Source organism: Atractosteus spatula, chromosome 1, assembly GCF_055471065.1.
Source record: "Atractosteus spatula isolate fAtrSpa1 chromosome 1, fAtrSpa1.hap1, whole genome shotgun sequence".
NCBI lineage: Eukaryota > Metazoa > Chordata > Actinopteri > Semionotiformes > Lepisosteidae > Atractosteus > Atractosteus spatula.
This window is the reverse complement of record NC_142706.1, coordinates 10,421,720-10,448,407: the sequence shown is the minus strand read 5'-3', so window position 1 is coordinate 10,448,407 and position 26,688 is coordinate 10,421,720. Positions and strand designations below refer to the sequence as shown.

Here is a 26,688-nt window from a genome sequence, read left to right as displayed (position 1 = left end):
ACCCCTACACCATTGGCAAGAATTTTCTAATTTTTGCACATATAAAAACAAAGATTTATTTGCAATAACCAAAATGTTTTCTTAGAACCTCTCAGACCTTCTTTGGAACAGGTACCAAGTGTTCTCAGACAGGCTGTCGAGACTACAGACAACAAAAAAATCTGAGATAATGTGCACAGTCCTTATATAAAATTAACCACACAGATTGATTTGTACCTGTATCAGTATTCTCATGGATAAACAAGCATTCATAATTTAGCTTAATCATATAAGGTTTTTCTTTTACTAGGTCTTGCCATTGGCATTGACATTTCTAGATTAAACTCCTTACTCTGTCCTTGATCTCAACATTTAAGAAACAGAACAGTTTTATGCAGAATGGGATAAATAAAAAAGACAAACAATACCCTCTAGTGGTTGCTAATAAAAATTATCCAAAATCCTGAATGAACATGAGAATAGTTCAGACAGTCCAGACTGAGCATGATTCTCAGGGCAGTCAAGACTGCAAGTCCCAGAGCACAGTGCAATTTACAAAATGGATCCCACTGAGCAATGGAAACGCAAAGTCATAAGGAGAGTCAAACAGAATACATGTCCATAGTTTTTGATCAGAATTTGATCAATCATGAAAATGAAAGTTAGGTGATTTTTTTGCAAAATCCAATGTTTTACATGCAACCATGTCTATTCTAAAAAAAATAGAGATTTATATATACGTGTACACAGACCTACTTTTCCAATTTGAATTACTTGCTGCTAAGAAGTTTCTTTTCAGTCCCCTCACTGAGATATACTTCCACTGCAGACCAGGTTTCACACTGCGATAGACTCAAATTCACGTCCGTGTACTTTTGGTAACAATACGAAGTTTTATATCTGTTAACAACTTCTACAACTAAAACAGCTGTAACAAATGAATTTCAGAATGTGCCTTATAACTCCTATTTCCTGAGGATCTGTTTTTGAACGGCTTGTCTCCAGTCATCTTTTCAACAGCCCTCTCTTCAGCAGAGTCCACCTTCATGAAACAATTTCTTCAGCTTCTCACATGTTGTCCGATTTACTGATTTTAACAACTTCCATTTTCTTCAGATATGTACGGTAGATGCCATTCGAGGTTTTCTTCTGTCCTCCCTTAGCCTTCCTCACCCTCTCCTAGAGGTAATCTTTCCTTCCACTTCTTTGAGATTACATCTTAAATTAGAGAACAAATGCTGCCCATGATACGACAAACACACAGCATTGTGAGCCCTGGTCTGCTCTTCTCGCTTCAGGCTTTGCTACTCTGATAAGGTCCACCTACCCAGACATGCAGCCGCGCCAACCATGGCATAGAGCCCTGGTGTGATGCAGTCTGCCCCCACCTCACACCACTCCTTAAACAGGAACCAGTCATGGTGGTAATAGGCCAGTTGCTCCACTGCAATGCCTACAATCCTCCCAGCAATAGCTCCAATAGCCATGCTGGGAATGAAAAGTCCTGATGGCACCTGAAAGACAAGAAAACAACCATTCCAGCATGAGGCAGAGGTAACCTACATTTTACAAGCATGCCATTTTAAAGACATAGATTAAAACCCTGTCCACAATGGTCAAAGAGCTCAGGCAAGCAATCAAACCAAAACCACGCAACGTGTTTGCTGATTTCTGTATTTTTCAACAAAATCCTCAGACAAGACTTGTATTTTGTGTTCTATGCTCTGCTTCAGTTACACAAGGCTACTCTTTGTTGTGCTCTCCATCTCATTTTAATATGTAGTCAAATATAAGTAGGAGGGTTTTGACATTTTAATGCATTGTTGAAATCTAGCCACATGTGAATTTTTAATTCATTTTTACCACAAGTATTTTTTCTTGGCCTTTGCTAAAACGCAGGCACCTGCATTCTGCAAAAGCTTTAGTTGTGGCAGATCACGACAACTACTGCCATAAAACAGTGCACTGCGATTGTGCGATGTAGATGACATAAAGGCATAAACTAATTGATTGGCATGAGTGAAATGATCTCATTTTACTAATGTTCCTCAGATGATAAAAGTACATTTACATAATCTGTTCAATCAGGTCAACCAAATAGCCCCTAAATTCCTCACCTCAGGATTGTTTTTAGTTGAATCTATCTGCTTCTGAGAATATACAAATAAGATGTCTGCCTTATTTTCATTTAGCTGCAGTAATGCGTGTGGTCATGGTAAAAACTGATTATGTGGGTGGGTACTTGTTAGAAATATTCTCATATAATTTTGATCAGCATTCAACAAGCATTTGCATTTCATCATGCGTCAGGATAATGAAGAACGTTAATAAGAAGGATAAGAACATCATTAACAATAGCTTCCTGCATTATAACCACACACAGCAGTGTTATACAAAACTCTGGGGTTTGACCTATGATGCGGCCATGTGCTGGGGTGCAGGCACTCACCTTGATGCCGAAGGTGAAGATGGTCATGATGATCTTGAAAATGAGCGCCAAGGACAGCTGCCACATGGCGGAGTACACCCCGGGCCCCGCGGGCCGATCGGACAGGTCTTCCACCACCTGGCTGCCGTTCATGCCGCTGTGGTACTGGCAGAGCTGAGAGGACTCCAGGGGCCCGCAGTCGGTGAAGAGCTCCTTGATCAGCTCGCTGGTGTTCTGGCGGGTGTAAGGGTTGGGGAACGCCACGATAGCGGTGATCGCGGCCACGATGATCACTTCCAGGACGGGGTACTTCCCGAATCGGGTGGACTTGCGCCGACGGCACCAGGCGATGTTGGCGCGGATGAAGAAGGCCCCCCACAGGCCCCCAAAGACCCCAAGCAGAATGAAGGGGAAGAGTTCAAACATGTACCAGGGGGTGTGGTATTCCACGTAAAACAACACCAGCCGGCTGTTCCCAAAGGGGTTGATGGACCGCAGCACAAAGGCAGCCACCAGGGCCGCAAAGAAGGATCTCCACAGGGTCTTGAGGGGGAAGTAATAACTCACCTGTGGACAAGCACACAGAGAGTCTCATCACCAGTAAAAAACAGGCAAGGAAGGCCCTGGAAAAAAGTCAAATTTTTACCATTTCATCCAGTTATACATTACAAGTGCTTGAGATTATCACTCGAAAAAAAATACCTCGGCAACTCTGTAAAATTTCAGACATTGGGTAATACAAACCTCTTCCAAGCTAAATAAGACTCCTCCAATTGGTGCACCAAAAGCAACAGAGACCCCAGCTGCAGATGCTGCTGACAGGACCTAGATGGGAAGATAAAAAACACACAAGTTAATACGACACTGACTCAAACTAATCAATACAGCGCTGAAGGCCTCACATTAATCGAGACTGTGCTGAAGGCCTCACCCTGAAGACCTCACGCTTATCGCTACAGCCCTGAATGCTTCACGCTAATTGCTACAGCCCTGAAGGCCTCACCCTACTGAAGGCTTCACACTAATTGATACAGCCCTGAAGGCCTCGCCCTACTGAAGGCTTCACACTAATTGATACAGCCCTGAAGGCCTCGCCCTACTGAAGGCTTTACACTAATTGATACAGCCCTGAAGGCCTCGCCCTACTGAAGGCTTCACACTAATCGCTACAGCTCTGAAGGCCTCACCCTACTGAAGGCTTCACACTAATCGCTACAGCTCTGAAGGCCTCACCCTACTGAAGGCTTCACACTAATTGTTACAGCTCTGAAGGCCTCACCCTACTGAAGGCTTCACACTAATCGCTACAGCCCTGAAGGCTTCACACTAATCGCCACAGCCCTGAAGGCCTCACCCTACTGAAGGCCTCACACTAATTGATACCACGCTGAAGGCCTCACACTAATTGATACCATGCTGAAGGCCGGTCACTACACTATTATACACCAAGGTCTTAGCTTTACAAATATGGTAAAAAAAGGAACTCACTTCTCGTTTTTTTGCCTCGTTTTTGCTGTACTTGGGGAAGAGGTAAGAGAAGATGTTGCCGCAGCAACAGGCCACATGGACCAGCGGCCCCTCTTTTCCCAGACTGAGGCCTGATGCCACAGCCAGCACCAGTGTGATGGTCTTGATCATCAGTGTCCATTTCCCCAGGTACCCACGGATAATAAACCCACTCAGGATCGTCTTGATCTGGAAGAAACAAGGCGATTATGATTTCACCTCTTCCCCAATAATATAAAATCTGTTAGTAGCACTTAGTAGTAACTAGACAGTGGATGCAAGAGTGATACAAACATCATTTAATTTACCTGTTTGGTTTAAAGCAGTGGAGTACAACTCCAGTCTTGGAGGGCCAGTGTCTGTTCCATGTTAACCACCTCACTGAGTTAATCATTAGCTTAATTGGACCAATTTAACACTTTTCAAAGGTCTTCAGCTGTTGATGATTTCTAGAGATCTCCAAAAATGCTGGATACAGGCCCCCAGAAGACTGGAGTTGCTCATCTATAGTTTGTCAGTACGACAGCTTGACAGAGAAAGCCCACCCACACACACGGGTGAAGAATACAGAAGTTTAAGAATTCATCAGAAAGTATTAACATACAAGGTAACAGATACAAACAGATGAACACAGTAATACCAGAAGTGTGATATATGCCACAAATCGTGGTATTTAGCAAATATCAAATCTCTGGCTACAGTGTAACTATGAGGCGTGACGCAGACGGAACCCCAAAAAAGTGTGAAAAGGGAAATAAGCAGCAATAAGGCTCACACATATTCACAATAAATGCACCAATTAGAGTTAATGCTTTAAAACAAACAGCAGCAGCTAATCATGTAGCTGAAAGAAGACAGAGCATTTAGACCTTCTGTGTAAGTTCAGAAATAAACCTGCTGGGTTTGGGGTTAAGGAATGATGTCTAGTCACACAGATGAAGCGACTGTACAGTCAAATGAGCAAGCCAATCAACCCCCATACCCCCTACCAAACACGCACTCACGCAAACGAATTGCAGAAATGACAATACATATTGTCAGAAATCCTAAATTTGGGCATTAGCATTTACAACACAATGAAAGAAATTAATGACATTACAGACGCCAGTAGACCCCACCACAGAATTTACTGGTTGTGGACCAAGTTTGTTCTGAGGGACCATACTGAGCTTAGCCATGTTGCTGAGGCAGCTGGAACTTCCAGGGATTCTGAGCAGAATTTAAATTTTTAAAGATAAAGTCCAGGAAGGGAAGATTTTCTATTTATTGTATGAACAAATGACTAACAAAAACCTTACAAAAGCCTAGATGATCATTTGAAAAACAACTCAAATACAAAAAAAGCTGGGTTGCACACTAACAGCTCATGGAACAAATTACTTTCGCTGACTAAGATAAAAATAAAAACCTTTTCCACTTTAAAATGCACAAAAACCCCATAAGAAACTTTCAGGAGAACTTACCTCTGGGATACCAGAGCCACAGGCATATGGCGCAAACACTTTCACAAGACAAACAGCTAAGAAAGCAAAGGCTAAGGCCCAATATATATACATGATGTAGTTCATTATATAGGAGCCCGGGCCCTGCAGAAAAAAGGGGAAAAAAAAGACGAACTTTTAATATCAATTTCATTACACCTCTGCACTAAAGCAGAGGAGTGCATTGTCATTTTTAATTTTTTTTCAGAACCTTCATACTAACTAGCACTTTTATGTGTTTTATAAAATAAAGAAAAAAAATGCTGAAACAATGCCAATGTTTTTCTTCCATTTAAAAATTATATAGTGTTGAAACGCATTTTAAAATCTGCACTTTGGAGCAGAAAAGGCATATTTTCTTGACCTCCGCCTGTCCGAGGATGAGTTCGGCCCAGGTCTTCCACTGCGGACATTTGTCTCTCTCCTCGAAGGTGGTCTCATTTGATCCCCAGCAGCACTGCTCGTGGTTAAACCACAGCGCGCTGAGGCACACTCCCTCCTTGAGGTCGTTCATCCAGTCCGCGGCAATGTCTATCAAGCCAGCCAGGGCGCCTAGGAAAGGGGCAGAAGCTACGAGTTAGAGCAGTGGCTGGCAAACTTCCCTTATTCACAGACTGCCTGTCAAATCCAAAGCTTAAGATGGACCTCCTCACTCAGAAACACATTTACAGGCACACATTATCTACAATGGCAAGTAGCGTTAGCTAACTATACAGGTTTCCCTTGCATACTGTGGGGAAAACAAGGGCATAAGTTCCCACGGGCCACGGTCTCCCCTAAAACTACAAATACAAAACTGAGAGTTATAATTCAACACATGAAAGCAATAAAATACAATTAACAGGAAAAAGGTATGTTATTTACCTTGAGTCCTGAGAGTTAAAAAAAGCAGAATATTTCACTATACTTTAGAGAGCTCTGACATCAGGTAGTCACGCCGATTGCGAAAGATAAACACCCGCACACCTAGCTGGCTGGAGAAACACGGGAGCATGAGGGAGACGCCAGGGAGGCGAGACGATAACACAGGGTCATGAGTTTGTGGAGAAACTGCGCAATGAATGGCTTTCCATGGGCAGAATCGTGCACGAGCAAGGGTTTCCTCGCAAGGGGGAAGATTAGTACTGAATATGTAAGAGCGAGTTCTGTGGTTGACAAGAACTGTAAAGAACGACCCTTAGCTAGTTACATCATTGAGATGGAAGCGCACCGAGTAAAATGGTGTTTCTTACTTTCACTGTACGGTCACATGATATCTTAAGCAGCATTCGTTCGGCTTTTCCACTTAGGCGGCAGGCTGACATAACAGTGCCGAAGGACCCTGAGACCAGTCACGTTCCTCTGGGCTGAAATCCTGGAGTACAGGCTGGACTACTGCCCCAGTGAAGTGAGACGAATCAAGATGATGTCACACAGTTAACGGACGCGCTGCTTGAGTGCAGCAATGCGGTAAAAAGCTGAAACACATCAGCGAGCCCAGTCTGTAATCTTGCTTCCCAGTCTGCCTGCTTTCTTCTGAAATGCAGTTATCTTGTCGCCAATCAAAATCACGCAGGTCAATGTGAAGGCTTAAATCCTTCCTCCAGAAAATTACTACGAAGAGAGCGGACGCATTTCTGAGGAGTTTATCATGCCCTGTACATTCCTCCTTGCACAGCTTTGCAAAGAAGCATGACATCAGAGGTTGAGAAACTGCAACAACTGCATTGTGTAACAACTGCATTTGAACAGTGCATGGTCAGACAAGTGCCTCTTAATGCAAATTACAATGAGTGGCCGTTGTATTTGGGTTCAGGGCTTAAATTCTAGTATGTACTCCATTCTGGCTGTCTTCAGGACAAATTATAAACCATGAGGACAAATAATAAACAGGCTGCTCTCATCTTAAAGTTTCCTCTTTTAAGAAATCCATCCAATAATTTGAGAGTTCAAAAGTTGACATCCTTCCTTGTAACTCCTTGAAAAACTGAAAGGTCCCATTATCCCTTTTCGTTCATAGCAAACAAAAACTCAATTGTGCCGCCATAGTGGACTTAAGCTGAATTGCATACTGTTCTGGCAACCACCTTTCCTGAAGATGGCATTCAGAGTCTTTAGATTCAGGATTTGGAGAGTCTCCAATTGCTAACCACATTGGCTCCTACTATAATTTAACATATCAGCAGTGCCACTGGAAGCAGAAATCCCATCTAGTTGTATGGGATGTTTTTCAGTTTGTAATCAGAAAATTTCAGAAAATATGTAAATGAAGCTTTCAAGACCTACCCTGGGATTCTTGTGAGATTTGTCATCGGGCTCTTCAGTCAATTACAATAATCTTTCTTTGTTTTAAGAATTTCTCTGAATGTATCTATGTGCTCTGGGCTCTTTGTAGTGAAGTTTAATTTTATTTTAGTAGGATTCCTTCCCTCATAGATAGACTTTGTAAGCATAAGACACATACAGCAGCCTCCCAGCACTGAATTCCATGAAATCAAAACCATTGTGACTTAGATTTTCTGTGATTCAATTGTTTTATTATGGTTTTACTCTCCTATTTACTTGTCTTCAGCATTACTAGCATTGGTACAGTGTAAAGACTTCAGAAATCCATTTATATATATATGAATGCTTAGCTAGAAAACAGAAGTATTAATACGCAACAATGCATGATCTGTATAGAGTAATGTACAATGTTAAAAAAAAGTTAATCGAAATTGTAGTAGTGCACCTTTCTAAACCATAAAGTCACTTACTTTGCCTGTTGTCATATCAGTAAATAATTAATCCCACTGAAGTGATGTCCTTTCACAAAATGTACACTTGCCCCCGCTTTTCACTGAAGACACAACTCATCACACTCAAATTTACACAGCGCTCATCTTAAAAGAAACAGCAGGACAAAGATAATCACCTGTTTCCTCTAAACCTTGCAAGAGCAAATCAAGATTTTTTCAACAAGATGTTCCTTTAACTACACGAGCTTCAGAAATGCATTTGGCTTTTTAACAGCAAGCACTTTTTGAAACAAAAGAACGTTCTGCCTATCTGTCTGTCAATTCTTTTGTTTCCGTACCAGTGAAAAGCAAAGTGACTGTGAGCAAAGCAGCAAATATCAGAACAACGACTCAAGTATTTTCCTTGTAACTCTAAATCAAGCGTCACTGAAAAGAACGTACTTGAGTCAATCAATGAACAAAACTCAATGGCAGATAACACCGCAGCTGAGCAGCAATGAGAGAAGCCGGAGCAGGAGGTCTTTACCTGAAGCAAGGCCAGTGAGTGTAACAACGAGCCATCCTGACCAGGCGTCATAGAGACTCTTCGTAAACTCCCACGCCGACTCCTTCTTCTTGCTGGTGATCTAAACAGGGGACACAACACGTCACTTTCAAAGACTGGCAAAAAGGAATGAGCAAAACCAACATCTGCAGAGGTGCAGCCAGTGGCACCAGATGTAGAATAACAGTGAAAAATGCTGGGGGGGTTTGTTCACAAAGATTAATATTAAAAAGCAAGAGCTGGTGCACTACTAGACTACAAATATGGAAAAATGTAGTCCAGGGATCTTTTTTCTTCAGCTGTGCTAAAAGGAAGCGTAATTTTGTAACAAAGGTTTATCAAAGTTTATCAGTCATTGTCCCAAGAGCTACAGTATGCCCGCAGAAAATGTACTCCTAATGACTCATATTCTGAATTCTTCAAGTTGTGAAGTTTAGTTTTTCTTTCAGCAAATTTAAACACATTCAGTGTATGTTTTGTTTTGTTTTAAATAGATTTACTTCAAAATTCATAAAAACAACCGATCCATGATGCAATTCTGGACAAATTTGTATCAGTCATCAAAAACGTTTAATTGGAGTACCTTTATAAGCAAGTTTATAAACCAAAAAAATAATGGCTAAAAATACTGTATTTGATTAAAAATGTGGAGCTGTATTTCTTCTCCAATTAACTTCATTGTCAGTTTTATTGATTCATATGTGGTGATAATTAAATCACATCCTTCTAGTGATTTGCATATTGCAACAAAATTGTGAGTGCCAGTTTGTGCATATGTACAAGTTCCAGAAAAAATGCTGCCAAATTTTCCTACCCACAATATTTGAATCACTTTTACTAAGCTACCTGAGAAGAACAAATTATGCAAACTGAATATCTTTACATTGATGTTGTAGGAGGCATTAGTCACAGGTAAATTACAAACGAGCTGTGTGGGTTACTCCCAAAACAAGATGTTTCAAAATAGAAGATTTTTTTAAACAAATAAAGTTAAAGCAAAGTTAAATGACATCGCCACACAAAAGGGAGTAAGAAAAATCATGTTTAATGAGTGACTTGAGCATTCTTTGTAGTGCTAAATATAAATATCACATAGGTATCAGGAAAAATGTGTTTTTAGGTAGACATAAGATTTGAAGGAAAGGTTAAACACTGACTTGAATTCACAAATAAATGAAACATTAACATAACCCTTCTGGTAAAAATAGCAGAAAACCGCACATCCTCTTCAATATACAGAGACTGCCAATAAGCAAAAGCAGTTTTTTTTCCCCGGTGTGTGGATAATGCCAATGAAATCAGCTTTACCTTCAAGACAGAAGAACAGCTTTCGCCAAAACCTTCCAGAATTCACAGGAAACATCCCGGATTTGAAAATAATTTTACATGAAGACAAAAAAGGACAACAGGGGAAGGGGAGGCGAAGGTGGGGTTCGAACCAAGGACGCTAAACATTTTTTTTAAATAACATATGTACGGAGATGATTCTACAGCTCGTTACTGGACCACACTGCTTTCCTGCAGAAACGGTCAGTACGTCAGTCACATCCCCCCTCCCGCTCATACCTTTCTGTGCCTCTCCCTGTCTTTGCACTTTTCCCTGACCCAGTCAATCGTGTGGAAGTCATCGTAGGTGCCGACGCCTGGGATGGGTTCGTCGAGAAGGTCCAGCAGGTGGGTAGAGCTGCTTATGTTCCCCCCATTCGTCATCGTATAATTAGTTCCTGGCAAAAGGATAGAAAATAAGTGGAGGTCAATGGGAGGAACCAGTTGGATGTGAAAGGAGAAGATTGGAGAATAGCTCAAACGCAGCCGAAGGAGGACGTAAAAAACTTTTCTTAATTTTTAGACACACCAAACCAGTAAGCAATCCATCTTCACTAGGGCCACGTAAACTATCCGCACGTTACCTGTCAGACCGGATAATAAGTAATGCTCTCGAGCTCATAAGTAAGCACAGCATCTGAATGCTCCAAATATTGAGCACGCTCTCGACTCCATAAGGAGCTGCTACAAGGGTGACCACAGGGTTGGCATAAGTGAGAAGTGACAAACTCTCAAGGAGTGCCTTCAAAACTGCTGCTTAGGTGAGTGAAAGTGGGCGAGGTCGAGACTGTCCTTGTCCTGAACTTTTTACTACTCATATACAGTAGTCCAGCAGTTCACACAGAACGATAGAAGCAATTTGCTAGATCTTGATTTACTGGATTAACCCGACTGGCTGAAGGAACAGTGGCCTGGCCTGTAAGGCTGAACCCCCCAAAGAAGCAAGCTGGACCCATGGTCCCAGTGCAGACCTTTTAACTGATGAACTGAAGATCAGTTCTGATGGTAAACTTTAGTTCATACTCTTAAGATGTCACTAGTCCAAACAACTAGTTTTGACTGAGTGATGATCCTTGTTGAGCAGTGGACAAGGTGAAGCTGATCTAAAATGAGAGGCCAGAAAAACCTTCAGCAATTCAAGCCTGCTTTTCAGATTGAAGATTGAAGTAATGGAAGAACCAAGGGCAAGAGACTACTTGCCAGTTCTAATTGATAAATAGTTGTTCGGTTTTTAATCAATGTCAATCTTCATGATTTAGTTGTAACTGGTAATATAAGTATTAATAAAGAGCACTGAAAACGGAGTCTGACACACCTTGGCTGCCTGGTTGGTATTGTTTAAGCTGAAACAAAGTCATGTCATTACAGTGTCATGAAAGAACTAATGTGTGGGTGTTGAAGCAGGAGTTGGATGACGAAATATGATCAAAAAGGAAACTGGGGAAACTGGGGAAAGCAAGCAAAGGGCTTTGAGAGTCTTCCTGAGAATGAGAAAGCAACAAGGATGTCTGTGTTTAGAGACAGACGCTTTATAAAAGCAGGAATTATGGATTTCTGGAGGCCTTTTAGGGGTAGGATAACCTGTGGACATAAAATAGTTACCTTTTAGTAACTTAAGGAAGTAATGGTGGTCACATAACTATGTGTAACCTTTGGTTTAGAGGATATAATTACTTGAGGAAATCATACTGTAAGATGAATAAGAGCGTCCTTTGTTTATTTTACTGCAGAGCAAACATGATACCAGAAAGCATGATGGCTGATTTCATAGTCCAAGTAGATGTCCAAACAAAAGAAGCAATAAGTACAGTGCAGCTCACATAACGCAGAAGAAATATATGAAGGGGAGCTGGAATAATTCTGGAGGTCATCAGGTTGCAAACCACCTTCCTCTGTAGCATGCATCCAGCCCGAAAGAAGGAAGAGTGTATTTAACCATTATAACTCTTCAGGAATGAAAGACCGTCGTTATAGAAAGTAATGTTTCAACTGTGAAGGATCAATTGTGATAGCCTGATTTCCACCCTCCAGGTGGTGATACAATGGTGTAGGGAAGCCATAGCAGAGGCAACACTGATAAAAACAAGAAGAGAACTGAAAACCGAATTTTTCCATATAAGAAAATACTTCACTTAAATCGACACAGGTAAGTTTCACATATCTCAAACCACAAATACGAAAATGCTTTCTTCCTATTCAACAATGAAGATCCACCTGAGATGTACAGAATTACTCTGATGACAGTATGTCAGGGTGCTGCCTTTCACAATATAAAGGGAATATGTAGGAGAGCAAAACAAGCTAGCACAACAAGCTGAAAGTACAACGCAAGCTCTATGCTAGGCAAAATGAAATAGTAAGACTGAAAGGGGACTACAAATAGCGTGGATACCAAGCTACCATGAAGACAGCCCGATCACAGGCCAATTCTAAACACATGAGTCTTGAGCAGGTGCTGAAAGATGGTTGAGCAGTTCTGATTTCTTTAGATGGTTCAATCCAATACTGAACTAGGAACAAGGGTGGACAACAATAGGACCTGGAAGAGGAGAAAGATGAGAAAGAGAGGATGGTGCAGGAGGAGGTGTAGGGAGACGTTAGTATCTGGAGAGAGGCAGAAAGAGATGTTGAGACAGTAATAGACAAAGACTAGGGTTTTGAAGCCCTACAACAGAAAGACAGAGGGTGGAACTGCAGTAGTAGAGCAGCATGAAAAATGTGAAGAAGAAGATAGTATTAGTAGAGAGGAAGTCCAAAAGGAACTTAAAGTTGTGGGACTTAAACTACCCCTGCCTGGACTCACAGTTAGCTGGAACATTTGGTAAAGAAGGGAAGGATTCTTAAAAAGATGTTCAAGGTGAAGTAGGACAGAGAAGAAATTTGTCGGGGGACAGAAAAGAGAAGGGTCGAGACTTACAGACCATTGACAGAGGAAAATGAGGCAAGCAAAAAGAGAGGAAAGGAAGAAAAGTAAGTCAGACATTGAGAGGCTGAGTTATGATTGTGAGAGTGCAATCAGGAGAAGGTGACGTTAAGGCAGAGATGCAGGTGAAAACCTGAGTGAGTGCTGAGTGTAAGACTGGGTAAAAGGAAAAGACAATTTGAGCACTTTCAGCATAAAAACAATCTGAAAAGCCAAGGAAATCAAGGACCCAGCCAACAGGAGAAGATAGACATTGTTGGGATGAGGGGCCAGGGACAGAGCGCTGACTGACACCTATGGAGAAACTGTGAGGAGCAGAGGAAAGGCTTTGTGGTATGGTATAGGCGGTCTGAGCAGCACGAGGATTGTGGGTAGAAAACTTGATGATGGAGATGGAGACTGAAAATAGGATCGCTTGCTAGAGCCAGGAACTGAAGAGAAGGTGGAAATGACATGAGTGATAGAGACCATAAACGGGAGCCAATTCAGAACTCTTCCATTTTTTTTCAGCTGAGCACAGCTTATTTTCTGGCAGAGTTGATTACGGTGTAAAGCCAAGGATGGGAGGAGGAGGCAGTCAGCTTTATTTGATGTTAGCTGGCAGTCCAAGAGAGTTATCTTCTTACCCTCAGCAGAACGGGGCTCATCCTAAGGCACGCAATGGAACATTCTGTAGAGGTGGACACGATTTCTTGAAAGAACATGAAAAAGGAGTGGTTCTATACTAAATCCACTTTTAGTTGAAAAGAGAATCAATAAACCTGAAGATAACTGTATATAAAAATACAGATAAATACAAGGATGGCCATTCATTCAATATCAGAGAGCCATCTATTTCTGGCAAGGGTTGCTGAAACATGAGTCTCATCCCCAGAAGTGCAGGACACAGAGGTGGGACAACACTGAGCAGAATGCAAACATAAGCATCCATGGACCATTCTGGGACACCAATTAGTCTGGCCAGTATGGCTCAGAGAGATGGAAAGATCCTGGAGCTCTTGGTGAAAACCAATGTGAGATCATGAGAGCGTGCAAACCACGCAAAGATAGCGCCCCTGTCTGGATTAAAAACCCAGAACCCACGATCTGCGAGGCAGCAAAAACACACAAAGATCATATAACATGCGAACGGGAGTAAAAAATAATAATCTATAAGATGTTTTTTCAACACTTCAAACCAGCTATGACTATGTGCCCCGACACATTAGACATGACATATTCGAGGCCTACAGAACAGCTGAGTTGACAATGGCTTACTGTGCATTATTACTAGAAGTGCAAAGCAGATAAAAGAGGCTCAGCCCTAGCACAGCAACCTTGTGCCCCAAATGCCAGCTGAATGAACATATGACCTAAATTTGAGCGCAATAAAGAAAAATACTTAAAGCTTAGACAATATCTTGGCAATTCCTTAAATCAAGCACTTTCATGCCACTTTAACTTAATGTTTTTTTTAAAATAATCCGTTAACATCATGGTACAGAATAAATTAAGATTTAAAGAAAGGACAACATTTGGAAGTAATTACATAGAATGGAAGGGGCTTTTACTTTTTCCCGGTTGTAAGTTGTATTAAAACAAAAATAAAATTGTCATACTATTAACTACCTACAGTATCATAACTGTTCTGTCCAAAGGTATTGGTCTACAGACCTTTAATATGACTGATTAGACTGGAGTGGATTTGACTCGTCAAAAATTAAAAATAAAATATGAGACCAAAGGAGGAAAGAAACATCTTTCCATGCTTCTTATATTATTGCTTTCTATGACACAGGTGTAACACTACAGTGTGGCATATTTTTCTGTTCACTAATCGTCAAGATGATCTAAAATTCCCAAATAAAACTGTAACAAACTGCAGAACACGTCAGAAAAATCTGATTTGGAGCACAGAAAGGTTACAATCCTGTTCATTCGAGTTCAGTAGATAAGTGGAATGGGGGAGGGGTCTTCCTATAACACTCTCTAGAGTGGGTGGGGAGAACTGATATTAAGGCACAGTAGGCTGATCATTCACTTGCAACTGAAGATTTTCCTTTACCAAAAAAAATCCTAACACTCTCACACTCATTACATAAAACATCTAATTTTGCTGAGGATATTTTGTCACTTTTAATATAAAAAATGGGGACTGGAAATTGATATTGACACTACTTAATTCTCTATTGTAAAGTGTAACAGGCTTTTCCTGTTGAAATGCCAATGAATTATGAATGCTCGACACATGTTTGAGGTTCCTGCATTTTTCATGCAGCATTTACAACAAATCTCTGCAAACCGAAAGCTAACCCGTCTGTCTGCTGCATTTTCTCCCAACAAAACACTAAAGATGGAGGCACTTGCTGCTGTCATCTAAGCACTGTTAATCTGTCCACAGAGAATACTCTTAAACACCGTCAAGCAGATCTGAGCAAAAGGAACAAATTCATAGACAAAGGTAACACAGATATTGACGCAGCAAACAAAAAAAGATTAATGTACAACCTGTATTTGACTACGGAGAGCTAAGACAAGAAAAAAGCCGATGCCATTTTCCTGCACTTTACTGAAAATCTCGTCATAAAGATACAGAGAGCACCAATTCAAAACGGAGAAAGCATACCTCTTTTGTGTATCTCCTGCAGGGGTATGTTATCCCCTCCCCCATCATAGGGTAAATAGGGATCAGAAGACATGTCCATACTCCACAGCGAGAAAGGAGGGAATCTACAGCTCACAAAGCTCGCTCCATTTGTTCAACAGCAGTAAGAGCAGCAGGCAGGGGAGCTGCCATATTTGCTAGAGATCTGGACTCTGTGCAGGCTTGCTGCAGCAGCTGACTCCTAAAGGCTGATGATGTCACCACCGGGAAACATTGCAGTCGGGTTGCTAGTGGCTACAATCTACCTCTATTCAGAAGCACAATGCAAGACTTACTATCGCTCACCAGCCCCAGGTTCTGAAGGTGACTATTCTTAGAACAATGGATAATGCACCGACTAGGTTTAATTATCTCAATACATGTGTATGGGAACATAATTAAACATCTCTGTGTCTTTCCTTGCTTCAAGCATAAAACAACCTAAAATAAGTAACCATTTAATTAAGTCTCACTTGCATGGATGGAGTTTAATATAAAAATACGATCACAAATATATGAAAGGTTTCTAAGGTGCTTCTATTTAAACTGTTTAAATTGTATTTGCAAAGACTGCAAAATTGTAAACACAGTGTTTTGTGTTTATATAATATCTGATGTTACTGTGCACTCTGGATTAAATTAGCCAGCAGCTGAATACAGTACCGGTTTGGGAGGACAGAAATGAAATGCTTTTATTCAGCTGTTATCTGATGTGCACTCTCTGTCTCGTCAAATTAAAGAATCTTTATGCACTGTGTTGAACACAGCATTATGATGCAGACATAGAAACAGCATAGAAAAAAAATAATGCGATTACAGTGAAAAGTTGATTTTAAAGTGCGGTTTAATCACATGTTGATCACTTATAGGGTTGACTGTGAGTTACAGAGCTACAGTACATGTTAAAGAATGCTGTAATGTAAAAGGCAAAATAAAATAAAAAATGAAACAGTGTGTAAAACAGCAACTCTTGACTAACTGAAGGGAATATTCACAGCAGTTCACTTTTGCTTTCTTCTTCGGTCAGTTATCTTCATGGCATCTTGTTATATTTATAATGCTCCTGTTGTAATTCTGTATGTTTTGCAACCTAACTCCTGCCAGTGGCATACCTGGTATTCGAATCTGTGGTTGTATGGTTAAGAAATAAGCAGTACTAATATGTTTAAGGACAATATTTGTTTGTAATTGCCACAGCTTGTTGATTACGTATTGTTTTTTCAATATTCCTCAGTAATAGAAAGTTTAACTGTCTATATGTTCCCATTTATAGAACACGTGGCTCATTAATTTTTCTAGCTAGTTCATTTTTCTTCTCTTTCGTAATGAAACAGTGCCCATGTTTTATGTAATCAGATAGTTATGTCTGCCATTTCTTTGTTCATGCTGTGCGTGTTACTTGATAATAAGAGTACACCACTCATCCGAAAAACAAACCTTGTTTATGACATACACAAGGACTTCTTAAATCTTTTTTTAACATTGTTTAGGTGTGAACTGTATCAATTTAGAAATGAAAGTGTTTGTCACCTACTGGTCTACTGCTACCGGTCACAACAATGAAATCGGATTGAAAATGGTGCCCAAAATCCCAGAAGAAACCATTGAATAAAATACATTATGAAACACATTCTTAATAAAATAATGCATGAACTGTTTACCAATTTAGCTCAGCAAGCGGAACAATCCTGCCTGTACAATTCCTGAGAAAAAGTGTGTTTTGGGGAAAAAACTGACCAACAAAAGTCATTATAGTAACTTGACCATGAAGACAGGCGTACTTTAAAGCTCTAGTAATATATCTGAGCCAAAGCACAGATTTTAATGATGACGTCACTAGCACATGGAAGCAAACACCTGACAAGTGTTAGAAGAATTCTGGACACAATTACTCCAGCTGTTCAATTTAACTCCCAGCCACAGGGGATCCCATTTAATTCTGCTAACCCTGCGGCGTATTTACTGCATATCTGAAACAGTACACCTACATGGGGATACGTGGTTATACAAGTCCACAAAAATAGTGTGACTCACTCTGCACTTAAGCAGCAATTTTCCATTCATTTACCAACACCTTTGTCCACTCCTGTTTTGTAAGAGCTAACAGGCAAAACAGGCTGAGAAATTCAACTCTTTCAACAGACACACATTTAAAACAGAGAGTACAATCTGAACGCTTCTGAACCACTAATACATACTGTACATTAACCAAGCATACTCTGCTTCTTTTCATAACCCACGGCTGAATTATGATCTTTTCACACTCCTTGCATTATAACCTGTAGTTCTATAATCATTTCTTTTTGCTATTGTGAGTCATATAATCAACACATAACATGGTGAAGGATTTGCTGTGTTTGCTAAGAGATACCACTGCAGTCCTTCTAAAATCTACTAAAAGTATGTTTCTTGTTTAATTAAAAATGAACGTCTCACTTGGTCTCCATAAACACAGAGTATGAAGTGAAAGAAGACAAGTTGTTAATAACTGTTGTGGGAGCAAAACAATATAAAACAGTGTCAAATTCCTTACTGCGTAAGGAAACAATGGCAAATGAAAATGAAGTACACACAAAAAGAAATATTTAACTACTAGGTTAATTTTATTATTACCGTAGGCTAGCATACAAAACATGACGTTTAAACAAACTAGCAAACCAGGCTGGTAAAACAGGTCTTCTCTGCGTGGCCTGAGGCGTGTCATACTTGTGTGACTCCGGGAAAAGTCATTTCACAGCAGAGCACACCTGTCAGACCACATGTTAATATCTTCACCGCACTCAGGCTGCGGTTTATGCGCTGAATTGGTAGAAGTGTTTCATGAAAGACCTAATAAAACACTGCTGTGTTTACTTTGTGACTTAGCTCATTTCTGTGTCTGCATTCTGAAACCCACCTATAGACAAAGAACATGCCTTGTCCGTATTAACCTTTTCCGTCTTTGGTACGATCTGAAATGAAATGCACTGCAAAGCTCTAAGAAAATAAAGTGCAGTATAATACATTTTAATCTCTTACAATTCTTCTGTAAATTGTCAAATAAAATTAAGACATTTATTCATGTAAAACGTTTACATAGTCGTACAAAAAGACTTTTTGAACTAAGCAACTGGAAATATTTATACATTTCTGGTAAGGCAGAATCATAACTCCAACATGTAAAGGGACATACTATATAGGTTAGGGACATCCAAACTGGCAAACAACTACACAGTCCACAGTCTCCACTCCTCAGTCCAAACAGACATTTGGAGGTAGGACACTACTTAAAAGGTATAAAGAACCTAGAGCAACCGCACACTTTTAAGTGCCAGAACTTCACAGAACAACACCTTGTCAGTGTCACCCATCCTGGAGCAACATGCAAACCACAGAATAAGGAAAAAATGAAATTTGTCTTCTGGATTTTATTTATGACTGAGCTCTGAACAATGCTAAGACAATCAAACATGATTTTTTAAAATCTGTTCAGCAGATTACATTATCCAATCTATAAATATTTATATGATGGCGTTGGTATGAAGTATTGTTTGTTGTTAATAATTATGAGCATTGATAAAATTTCTGGAGAGCACTTTTTTAGTTTAGGTAAAAACAAATCTTTTAGACACCGAATTTCAGGAATATTATAATTTAAACAAATTCTACTGCAAAGAACAGAAAATATCATATTTGTTGATGTACAAATGAATATTTATATTCTTTTCATAACTTTTAATAACTAGACTATTATTTTATACTGAACAGATATTATTTAAAAGCTATCCGTAAGCTCAAGAAGAGGCAGGATGACAGCACAGACATTTAGTAAAATCACTACTTACGCGGCTGCAGAAAGCATAAAAATTAACGGATGGATGGATAATGGATCTTAATAATTTCAAGAAAACTGAAATAGTAGTAGTGTTTTCATTTTTCCTAACCACCAGCTGGTAGATTACTCTTTTAAAAACATTCATACAAAGGCCAAGTTCATTTTTTGCTTTACTATCAAAAACCCTTTATAATAATAAATGATCAGATCAGATCACTTTATTAGCCATATACAATTTCTTGCATTAGGAATTCGTCTTTTCACATACCCCAGCTTGCTCTCCATGAGACACACAGACAGGGACAGAAGCTTGGGGTAAGAGCACAGGGTCAGCCATTGTACAGCACCCCTGGAGCAGTTGGGGTTAAGGGCCTTGCTCGGGAGCCCAACAAAGTAGGATTCCTCTGCCAGCTGCGGGATTTGAACCGGCAACCTTCCAGCCACGGACGCAGATCCTTAGCCACAGAGCCACCACTCCACCATAAACGATTATGTTTGTAAAGTATTCTCGACACCAATAGTTGGTTCACAGAGCAGGCATTCCATTTCTGACTTCAGAATAGGACAGTATTTCATAAGTGCAGAAAAGCATACATGTTTTGCATCTGCCAATATTTAAAGATGCTTTACACTAGGCAACATACTGTATCTTTAGCCACAGATAGAGTGCAGTGGCAACAATTCCGCATCAAATTGCACAAGCTCATCAAACACCAGAGGCACACAGATTTACTGGCAACTTCGATCATGCTCTTTCCCTTTGTAATCAGCTGGCTTTCTGCTCTTTTGCAGTGCTGCTAAAACACATACTGCAAAGACAGCATGGGTACAGGTCTAAGGCTCTGACCCCGCATCACTGAACGTTTCCGCGTGCTGGATCACTGCAATACCGGGAAACCTACTTTCTTGCGAAAGCACGAAAAACACGTGACAGAAACAAAATGCTAACTGTGTTCGAAGAAGCTTCTCTTCAATGGACGTCAAATACCTGAAACCTCTCTGTGAAAAAATATAAATCAGCACTAATTTCGATGCATTTGAGGAAAAAAAACTATAAGCACTTACCGTCGGCACATGCGATTGCCTGAGTGGACGAGTTCAAATGTTTCTGGATGTGGAATGAAGCACCCTTTCCCCCCCATCCCAGCCCCGGAGGCCTCTGCTCCCTATGCAAATCTGAGAGACTCCCACTATTTCCAACCAGTAATGTTTGGGTGGATGCAGCAATTATGATAAGCACGCAGTTCAACGCTAAATGAAAGCGCATTCAAAAGATTCATGTGCAATACATATAGATCTTAAGCAGGACACTGTTTGTGCGAAGCGACTTCAGAGATAATGTTGCCTACTTTGTTGAACATAGCTAACAAGGATGGGGAAAACTCCACTGCAAACAGATGCAGAAGACACAGCTCATCTAAACAAAAAAAAACCATAAATCAAGTATGATATGCAACACAGCGAAACACCAGTGTTACAACATGAGCTACCACTTTCACCACTCAGAACCAGGGGGAGAGAATACCTCAGAGCAAGAGTATGTCAGTTGCAAGTACCGATTACAGCGGCACAAATGATGAGTGCAAAGACCACCGAGCGGATGTAAGCCTAACTCACGCTGTAATGTTATGGTAGGGAATAAACTCAAGCCTGATTAAGGCAAGTGAATGACAGGGGCTAAAAACAAGGTTGGTTTTGTCAAGCCTAAAGATTAGTGGAATAGTACATATAGCACTATATAATAGTTCATAAGACAGGGGACCACTTTAGAACTGTATAGTATAACTATTCATACCCTATGGCTTTAAATAGGTGAGCCTCACTATAATCCGAACTACCCCTTACCAGAAGAAATGGGTGTTCAACAAAGTCAGACGTTATACAAGTGTAATTGAACAATACTTCTTTCTATCTATTGCCAGCAAGCCACCTATTCAGGTGGGGGTCACAGCAAGCCAGAGCCAGCACTGAAAAGCCAGGAACAGTGACCTATCACTCCTGGCCTGACCCCGGACAAACAGACAATAGCAGACGGCCAACCAAACCTAGCCAGCATGTTCTCCGGGAAAAATCACCCCATAAAAAGACTATATGTCCACGGCTAGAATCGAGGCCCCGACACTGGAGTCGTAGAAAGCAACTCTTTTAATTCACTCTAGTCGCCACCCGTTGAACATTCCGAATAACAGAAAACAAATCTACTGAACAACACAGGAAGAGACGTTAGCATTCCAATACTTATGTCTAGGACTATGACTTTAGAATTTTTTAAAAATCAATCGAATCAGTTTAAAGCTATTTAACATGGACTAGGCACAAATGGGACATTAGCGTACAGAATACATTAAAGATAAGCTTTGCTAAAAGAATAATTTTAGGCATTATATTCCAAAAGTTCAAAAGGTAAAATTGAAAATGAGAACACTAGAGGGGATGAATGAATCCATAGATGTCTGATCAAGCAAAGACTCATCATCGCAACAAGAAAGGCTGCTCAGAAGCTAATGTAAAAGCAGCTCAGACAATGTGATCGTCTTTGAAAAGAGCTTGAAAGAACCATTTGCTAATGAAAAATCTCATTTCAGCTTTTAAAATGTAGAAAAGCATGATTAAAGAAGAGGTTACTTGCCCCACAAATTATAATTGGGAGATAACACAGATTGACTATAGTGATATTATTTAACTAATGCCTATAAAGAAAGCATCTTACCTACAGAGCTTAAGTTTTTCAACAGTAAAGGAATTCAGCCCGAACCAATAACACTACAAAATCAAAAAATGAGAATATTTTTAAAGACCACAAACATATCTAATTATCAAACAAATTTAATATTGCACTTAAGCATAAAATAATGTTCAAAATTAAAATTGTACATATGTAAAAGGACAATGTATACCTACAGTATTCTCATTTTGAAAGTCAGATTAATTCATTTTCTGTCTTAGCACAGGTCAACATTGTTAACAAACACCTAACATTGGAATAGCTGCAACGTAACATGAAATTTTATCGCTTGCTCATTATACACTGCAGACCTTCCCAGCTATTCGATGAAACATTATAACCAAACATTTTTCATAATGAAAAAACAATTAGGATGCATGAAATGACTAGGTGCAGCGCTGAGCTGTTTGTGTGTCGCAACCCTGAATCAGAAAATGGATTGAAAACGACTACACACTCTTAAGCTTTCAGAGGGGCCTTCCTAAACTGATCTGGCAGTCCACGACTAGTTTAATACTCTCATGGAAAAGACTCTTTGATACTGTCCATAAATCTTACTTCCCCAAAACAAAATACAACACAAAAACCTTAAAGACCGCTTTTTCTTATTTCAGGATTTAAGGAGCTGAGTTATTAGAACAGATCGAGGGAACATATTCTTTTTTGAGAAAACAGGTGTGCGGACAATAAAGTAAGTTATAAAAATAAAGCTTTACATGAAAAAAATACGCGGAAATAACTTTCGTCTGCTTGTTCCTTACAAACTGGCACCGAGCAGCCAAAAAACAATTAAGGTTTAGCTTTTTCGTAATTTTAATGACCTTCCCCCATTGCACAAAACTGGACTTCACTACTAAATTAAAACATCTGAATGGAACATCATAAAAATCCTACACTGAATCAACAACAGGTGTCTTAAAATCTTAAAATACCTAATTAAAAACGCTGTGAACAATAAATTGCTTGGTATGCATGAACAGATCTCAATAACATTATAAAACGCTCACCAAACAGCATCCCTTTGGAAACTACCGGATAAGGCCCTTCAGGAAACAGTGATTTGCATTCCGGAAAAGCTCTGAATAGTACATAAAAGCTTTTATGTGGGAATACATTTTGATTTGCAAAACAGAATGTTACTCAGCAAGTTTCAGCCCATTATAAAAATTTGCTTTGATCTTTCAAAAAAGTTACTAATATCAGTAAAACACCAAAAATTGGCAATGTCAGACAGAAGAGACCTGCAATTTTAACAGCATTTTTCAGTGTTTTCTGAAAAAAAAAAGCTGTGCCAATTAACATCCACAGGCTTTCAAACCATGAACTACACAAGAGTAACAAACATAAGCCCGTGGCCTACAGAACCAATATGCATTAATTCAGTAGACTGCAGGCTGTGCACACCAGACTATAGAGCCCTTCACTAACCTGCTCCATCGTCCGTCTCTCTTTATGGTCAGGCTGCCCCTTTCAGTGTCAAAGATCACAAGAGCTGAAACAGCAGCTTTGCGACCACAAAAGTTCCAAAATGTGTAAACAAAAGGAAAAACAGATGTACAGTATGTGGGACATCATATACTGTATTTTGGGTGCCGAGCTTAGAATTGATCAAACGGCGAAAGCCAAGGTTTTGAATTAGCTGGAGCCTTGATCTGTATATTTAAAAAAAATTGCTTTTAGGCTGTAGGAAAAAAAAAATTTTACGCAAATGTTCTGATCACATTTTGCATTTTATATTCAATTTCAAACAAATAACTAAAGCATTCTTTAAATTCATTCATTTTCTACAGGTACATCCGCTGCAGGGCACACACAGATACAAACACACTCTCGCACACTCGCACCAGGGCCAGTTTTCCCAGAAGCCAATTAATCTGCCAGTACTGTATGTCTTTAGACTGTGAGAAGAAACCAGAGCACCTGTAGGTAACCCATGCAAACACACGGAGACCATTAATGTTCCACAGAAATAACATCACAGGTCTGAAATTGAACCCAAGGCCTCAGCACTGTGAGGCAACAATTCTAACCACTGTGCCACTGTGCTGCTCATATAACTGGAACACAAAATAATGATATAAAAAATAAGCAATGACATTATGAAAGAAACATTAAAATATCCTACAGTTTAAAACAGATATAAAATCTTTACAGTAGTTTCATGAACTTTCTTCTGTTGAGCTATACACTCCTTAATCGCAATATGTTTCCATGAATTTTAAAACAACAATGCAAACATTTATGGAAAACAGGAACAGAATTCAAATCAGCAATTGAGAGAGTCGATAGTTTGTCAAAGTGCAGTTTTAAAGGCCCCAGTAAACGGATACAAACAAAGTTACCTGGAAGCACTTTCCAAAACTCGGAGAAAACATGATTTCTTTACCACAAGTCTAAACAATTTTAAAAATGTATCATTCAGATATATGGCTGACAAATTCAGAGCAAGATTTTAAAAATGACCATTTGTATCGTATCAAAGGAACAAGTAATAGGTTTATTCCATGCTGAAAAAAAGAAGAAAGAGAACACAACGTTTCGGCCGTGGAGCCTTCTTCAGGTGTGAGAGAGACAGGGCAGTAGGCAAAGGTAAAGTAGCGGGAGAACAAAGGTTGGGAGGGAGGAGGAGTGAGAGGCGGGAGCAGGGGACAGAAAGAGAGGCCAATCAAGAGGTGTGAAGTCAGAATGGGTGCAGAGAGGTGTGAAATGAAACTTCCAATGAATGGAGAAAATTTAAAAGAACAGTAGTCTGTCGTTAAGGGAAGGGAGAAGGTGTGATCCTAGCTGCAGAATAATTTTAGTTTCGGTGGTCTTTCTGATGTATGAGTTTGGAAAACCGTCTTTGAGAACACAGACGGAGAGATTAGAGTGGTCGTGGCCGTCAGAGGTGAAATGAGAAACAATGGGCTTGGAGAGATCTTTAATCTTTACAGCCCTGACGTGTTCTCTGAAACGGTCTCCGAGTCTCCTTCCTGTTTCTCCAATGTAGATGGCTGGGCATTTACTGCAAGAGATACAGTAAACAAGGTTGCTGGAGGTACAAGATGCTGTCTGGGTGATCCGGAATTGTCCTGAGGGGCCTTGAATGAGTGTGGTGGTGGCTGTGTATTTGCAGGTGATACAGCGAGCTCTGTTGCAAGGGAAAGTGCCTGGTGTGGATGGTTGTTGAGGGCGGTCAAGGGAGCTGTGAACAAGGAGGTTACGCAGATTAGGTGGTCGGCGATATGAGATAATAGGGCGATCAGAAAAGAGGGCCCCAATGGAGGGATCATCCTGTAGGATGGAAAAGTTGTGGTTAATGGTCCTGGGGATAGGAAGTGTGTTAGGGTGGTAAGGAAGCACCAGAGGAATGCGGTTGTTACGGCGGGAGTTCCTGATCGGGTTGATGGTCCGGGGGGTGTTTTTGGCTCGGGCAAGGGCCCTGTCAATCACACTGCTGGGGTATCCTCTGTTGATGAAAAATGAGTACATTTCGAGGGCTTGGTTCTCGAAGTCGATGTCGTCGCTGCATAATCGTCGTAACCTAAGGAACTGTGAAAAAGGAAGAGAGTTTTTAGTGTGGTTGGGGTGAAATGAGCTGTACAGGAGGTAGCTGTGTGAATCCGTGGGTTTGTAATAAACTGAAGTGGACAGTCGGGGGTAGTTGATAGACAAGTGGATGTCTAGAAACGGAAGAGTAGTGGAAGATATGTTAATCGTATATTTGAGGGACGGGTGGAAGTTGGTGAAATGGTGCAGGAAGAACTCAAGCTGATCGTTGGAGCATGTGGCGGCACCGACGCAGTCATCAATATATCGTTTGTAGAGGTCAGGGACATAGCCAGTGTAGGAAGCGAAGAAGCGTTCTTCTACCCAGCCGACAAAAATGTTGGCATAGCTGGGTCCCATTCTGGTGCCCATGGCAACTCCACTGACCTGTTGGTAAAAAAGATTATTGAAAGAGAATGCGTTCAGTGTGAGGACCAATTCTGCAAGGCGTACCAGGGTGTGGGTGGGTGGATCAAGCACTGTGCGTTTGTCCAGCATGTGCTTGAGTGCTGTAAGGCCGTCATTATGGGGAATGACGGTGTACAGAGATGTGATGTCCATGGTAAAAATGTAGCATTCGGTACCCTGAAATTGGAAATCATTAAAAAGTTGGAGCGCGTGGTTGGTGTCTTTGATGTATGAGGGAAGATCTTCAACCAGCGGTCTCATGAGGCTGTCGAGAAAGGCTGAGATGTAAGTAGTTGGACAGTTACATGCTGATACGATGGGGCGTCCAGGGGTGTCCGGTTTGTGGATTTTGGGGAGGAGGTAAAATTGAGATACCTGTGGATGTTCCATGATGAGCCGGTTTGCCTCCTGGGGGAGCTCATTACTGCTGATAAGAAGAGAAATGGTGGATACCACTTCCTTTTGGTAGTCAGTGGTAGGGTCCTGTTGGAGAGGGAGGTAGGCAGAAGTGTCAGTTAGTTGTCTAGAGGCTTCAGAGATGTATAGATCCTTACGCCACACCACAACAGCGCCTCCTTTGTCCGCTGGTTTGATGACGATATCATCCCTGTTGCGGAGAGACTGGAGCGCCTGATTTTCTCCTTGGGTGAGGTTAGACCTATGTTTACTGGGTATAGAGAGTGCCT

General features: G+C 40.6%; 1 protein-coding gene across 5 annotated transcripts in view; it reads right to left on the bottom strand.

The window, feature by feature from the left end:
* LOC148840582 (H(+)/Cl(-) exchange transporter 3) overlaps positions 1 to 26,688 on the bottom strand; it is a 46,628-nt gene that overhangs the window by 8,511 nt on the left and 11,429 nt on the right. For 2 of the 5 annotated variants that reach the window (XM_088922193.1, XM_088922217.1), the window contains exons 1-9: positions 15,510 to 15,717; positions 10,222 to 10,379; positions 8,638 to 8,737; positions 5,759 to 5,946; positions 5,377 to 5,499; positions 3,896 to 4,102; positions 3,152 to 3,232; positions 2,429 to 2,974; positions 1,307 to 1,493 (exon numbers count right to left, since the gene is read on the bottom strand). In XM_088922193.1, the coding sequence (XP_088778319.1) occupies positions 1,307 to 1,493; positions 2,429 to 2,974; positions 3,152 to 3,232; positions 3,896 to 4,102; positions 5,377 to 5,499; positions 5,759 to 5,946; positions 8,638 to 8,737; positions 10,222 to 10,379; positions 15,510 to 15,588 (1,669 nt within the window). In that variant the 5' untranslated portion in view covers positions 15,589 to 15,717. Of the gene's footprint in view, positions 1 to 1,306; positions 1,494 to 2,428; positions 2,975 to 3,151; positions 3,233 to 3,895; positions 4,103 to 5,376; positions 5,500 to 5,758; positions 5,947 to 8,637; positions 8,738 to 10,221; positions 10,380 to 15,509; positions 15,718 to 26,377; positions 26,451 to 26,688 lie in introns of those variants that run through there. The other 3 variants (XM_088922184.1, XM_088922201.1, XM_088922209.1) reach the window with 2 other exon arrangements.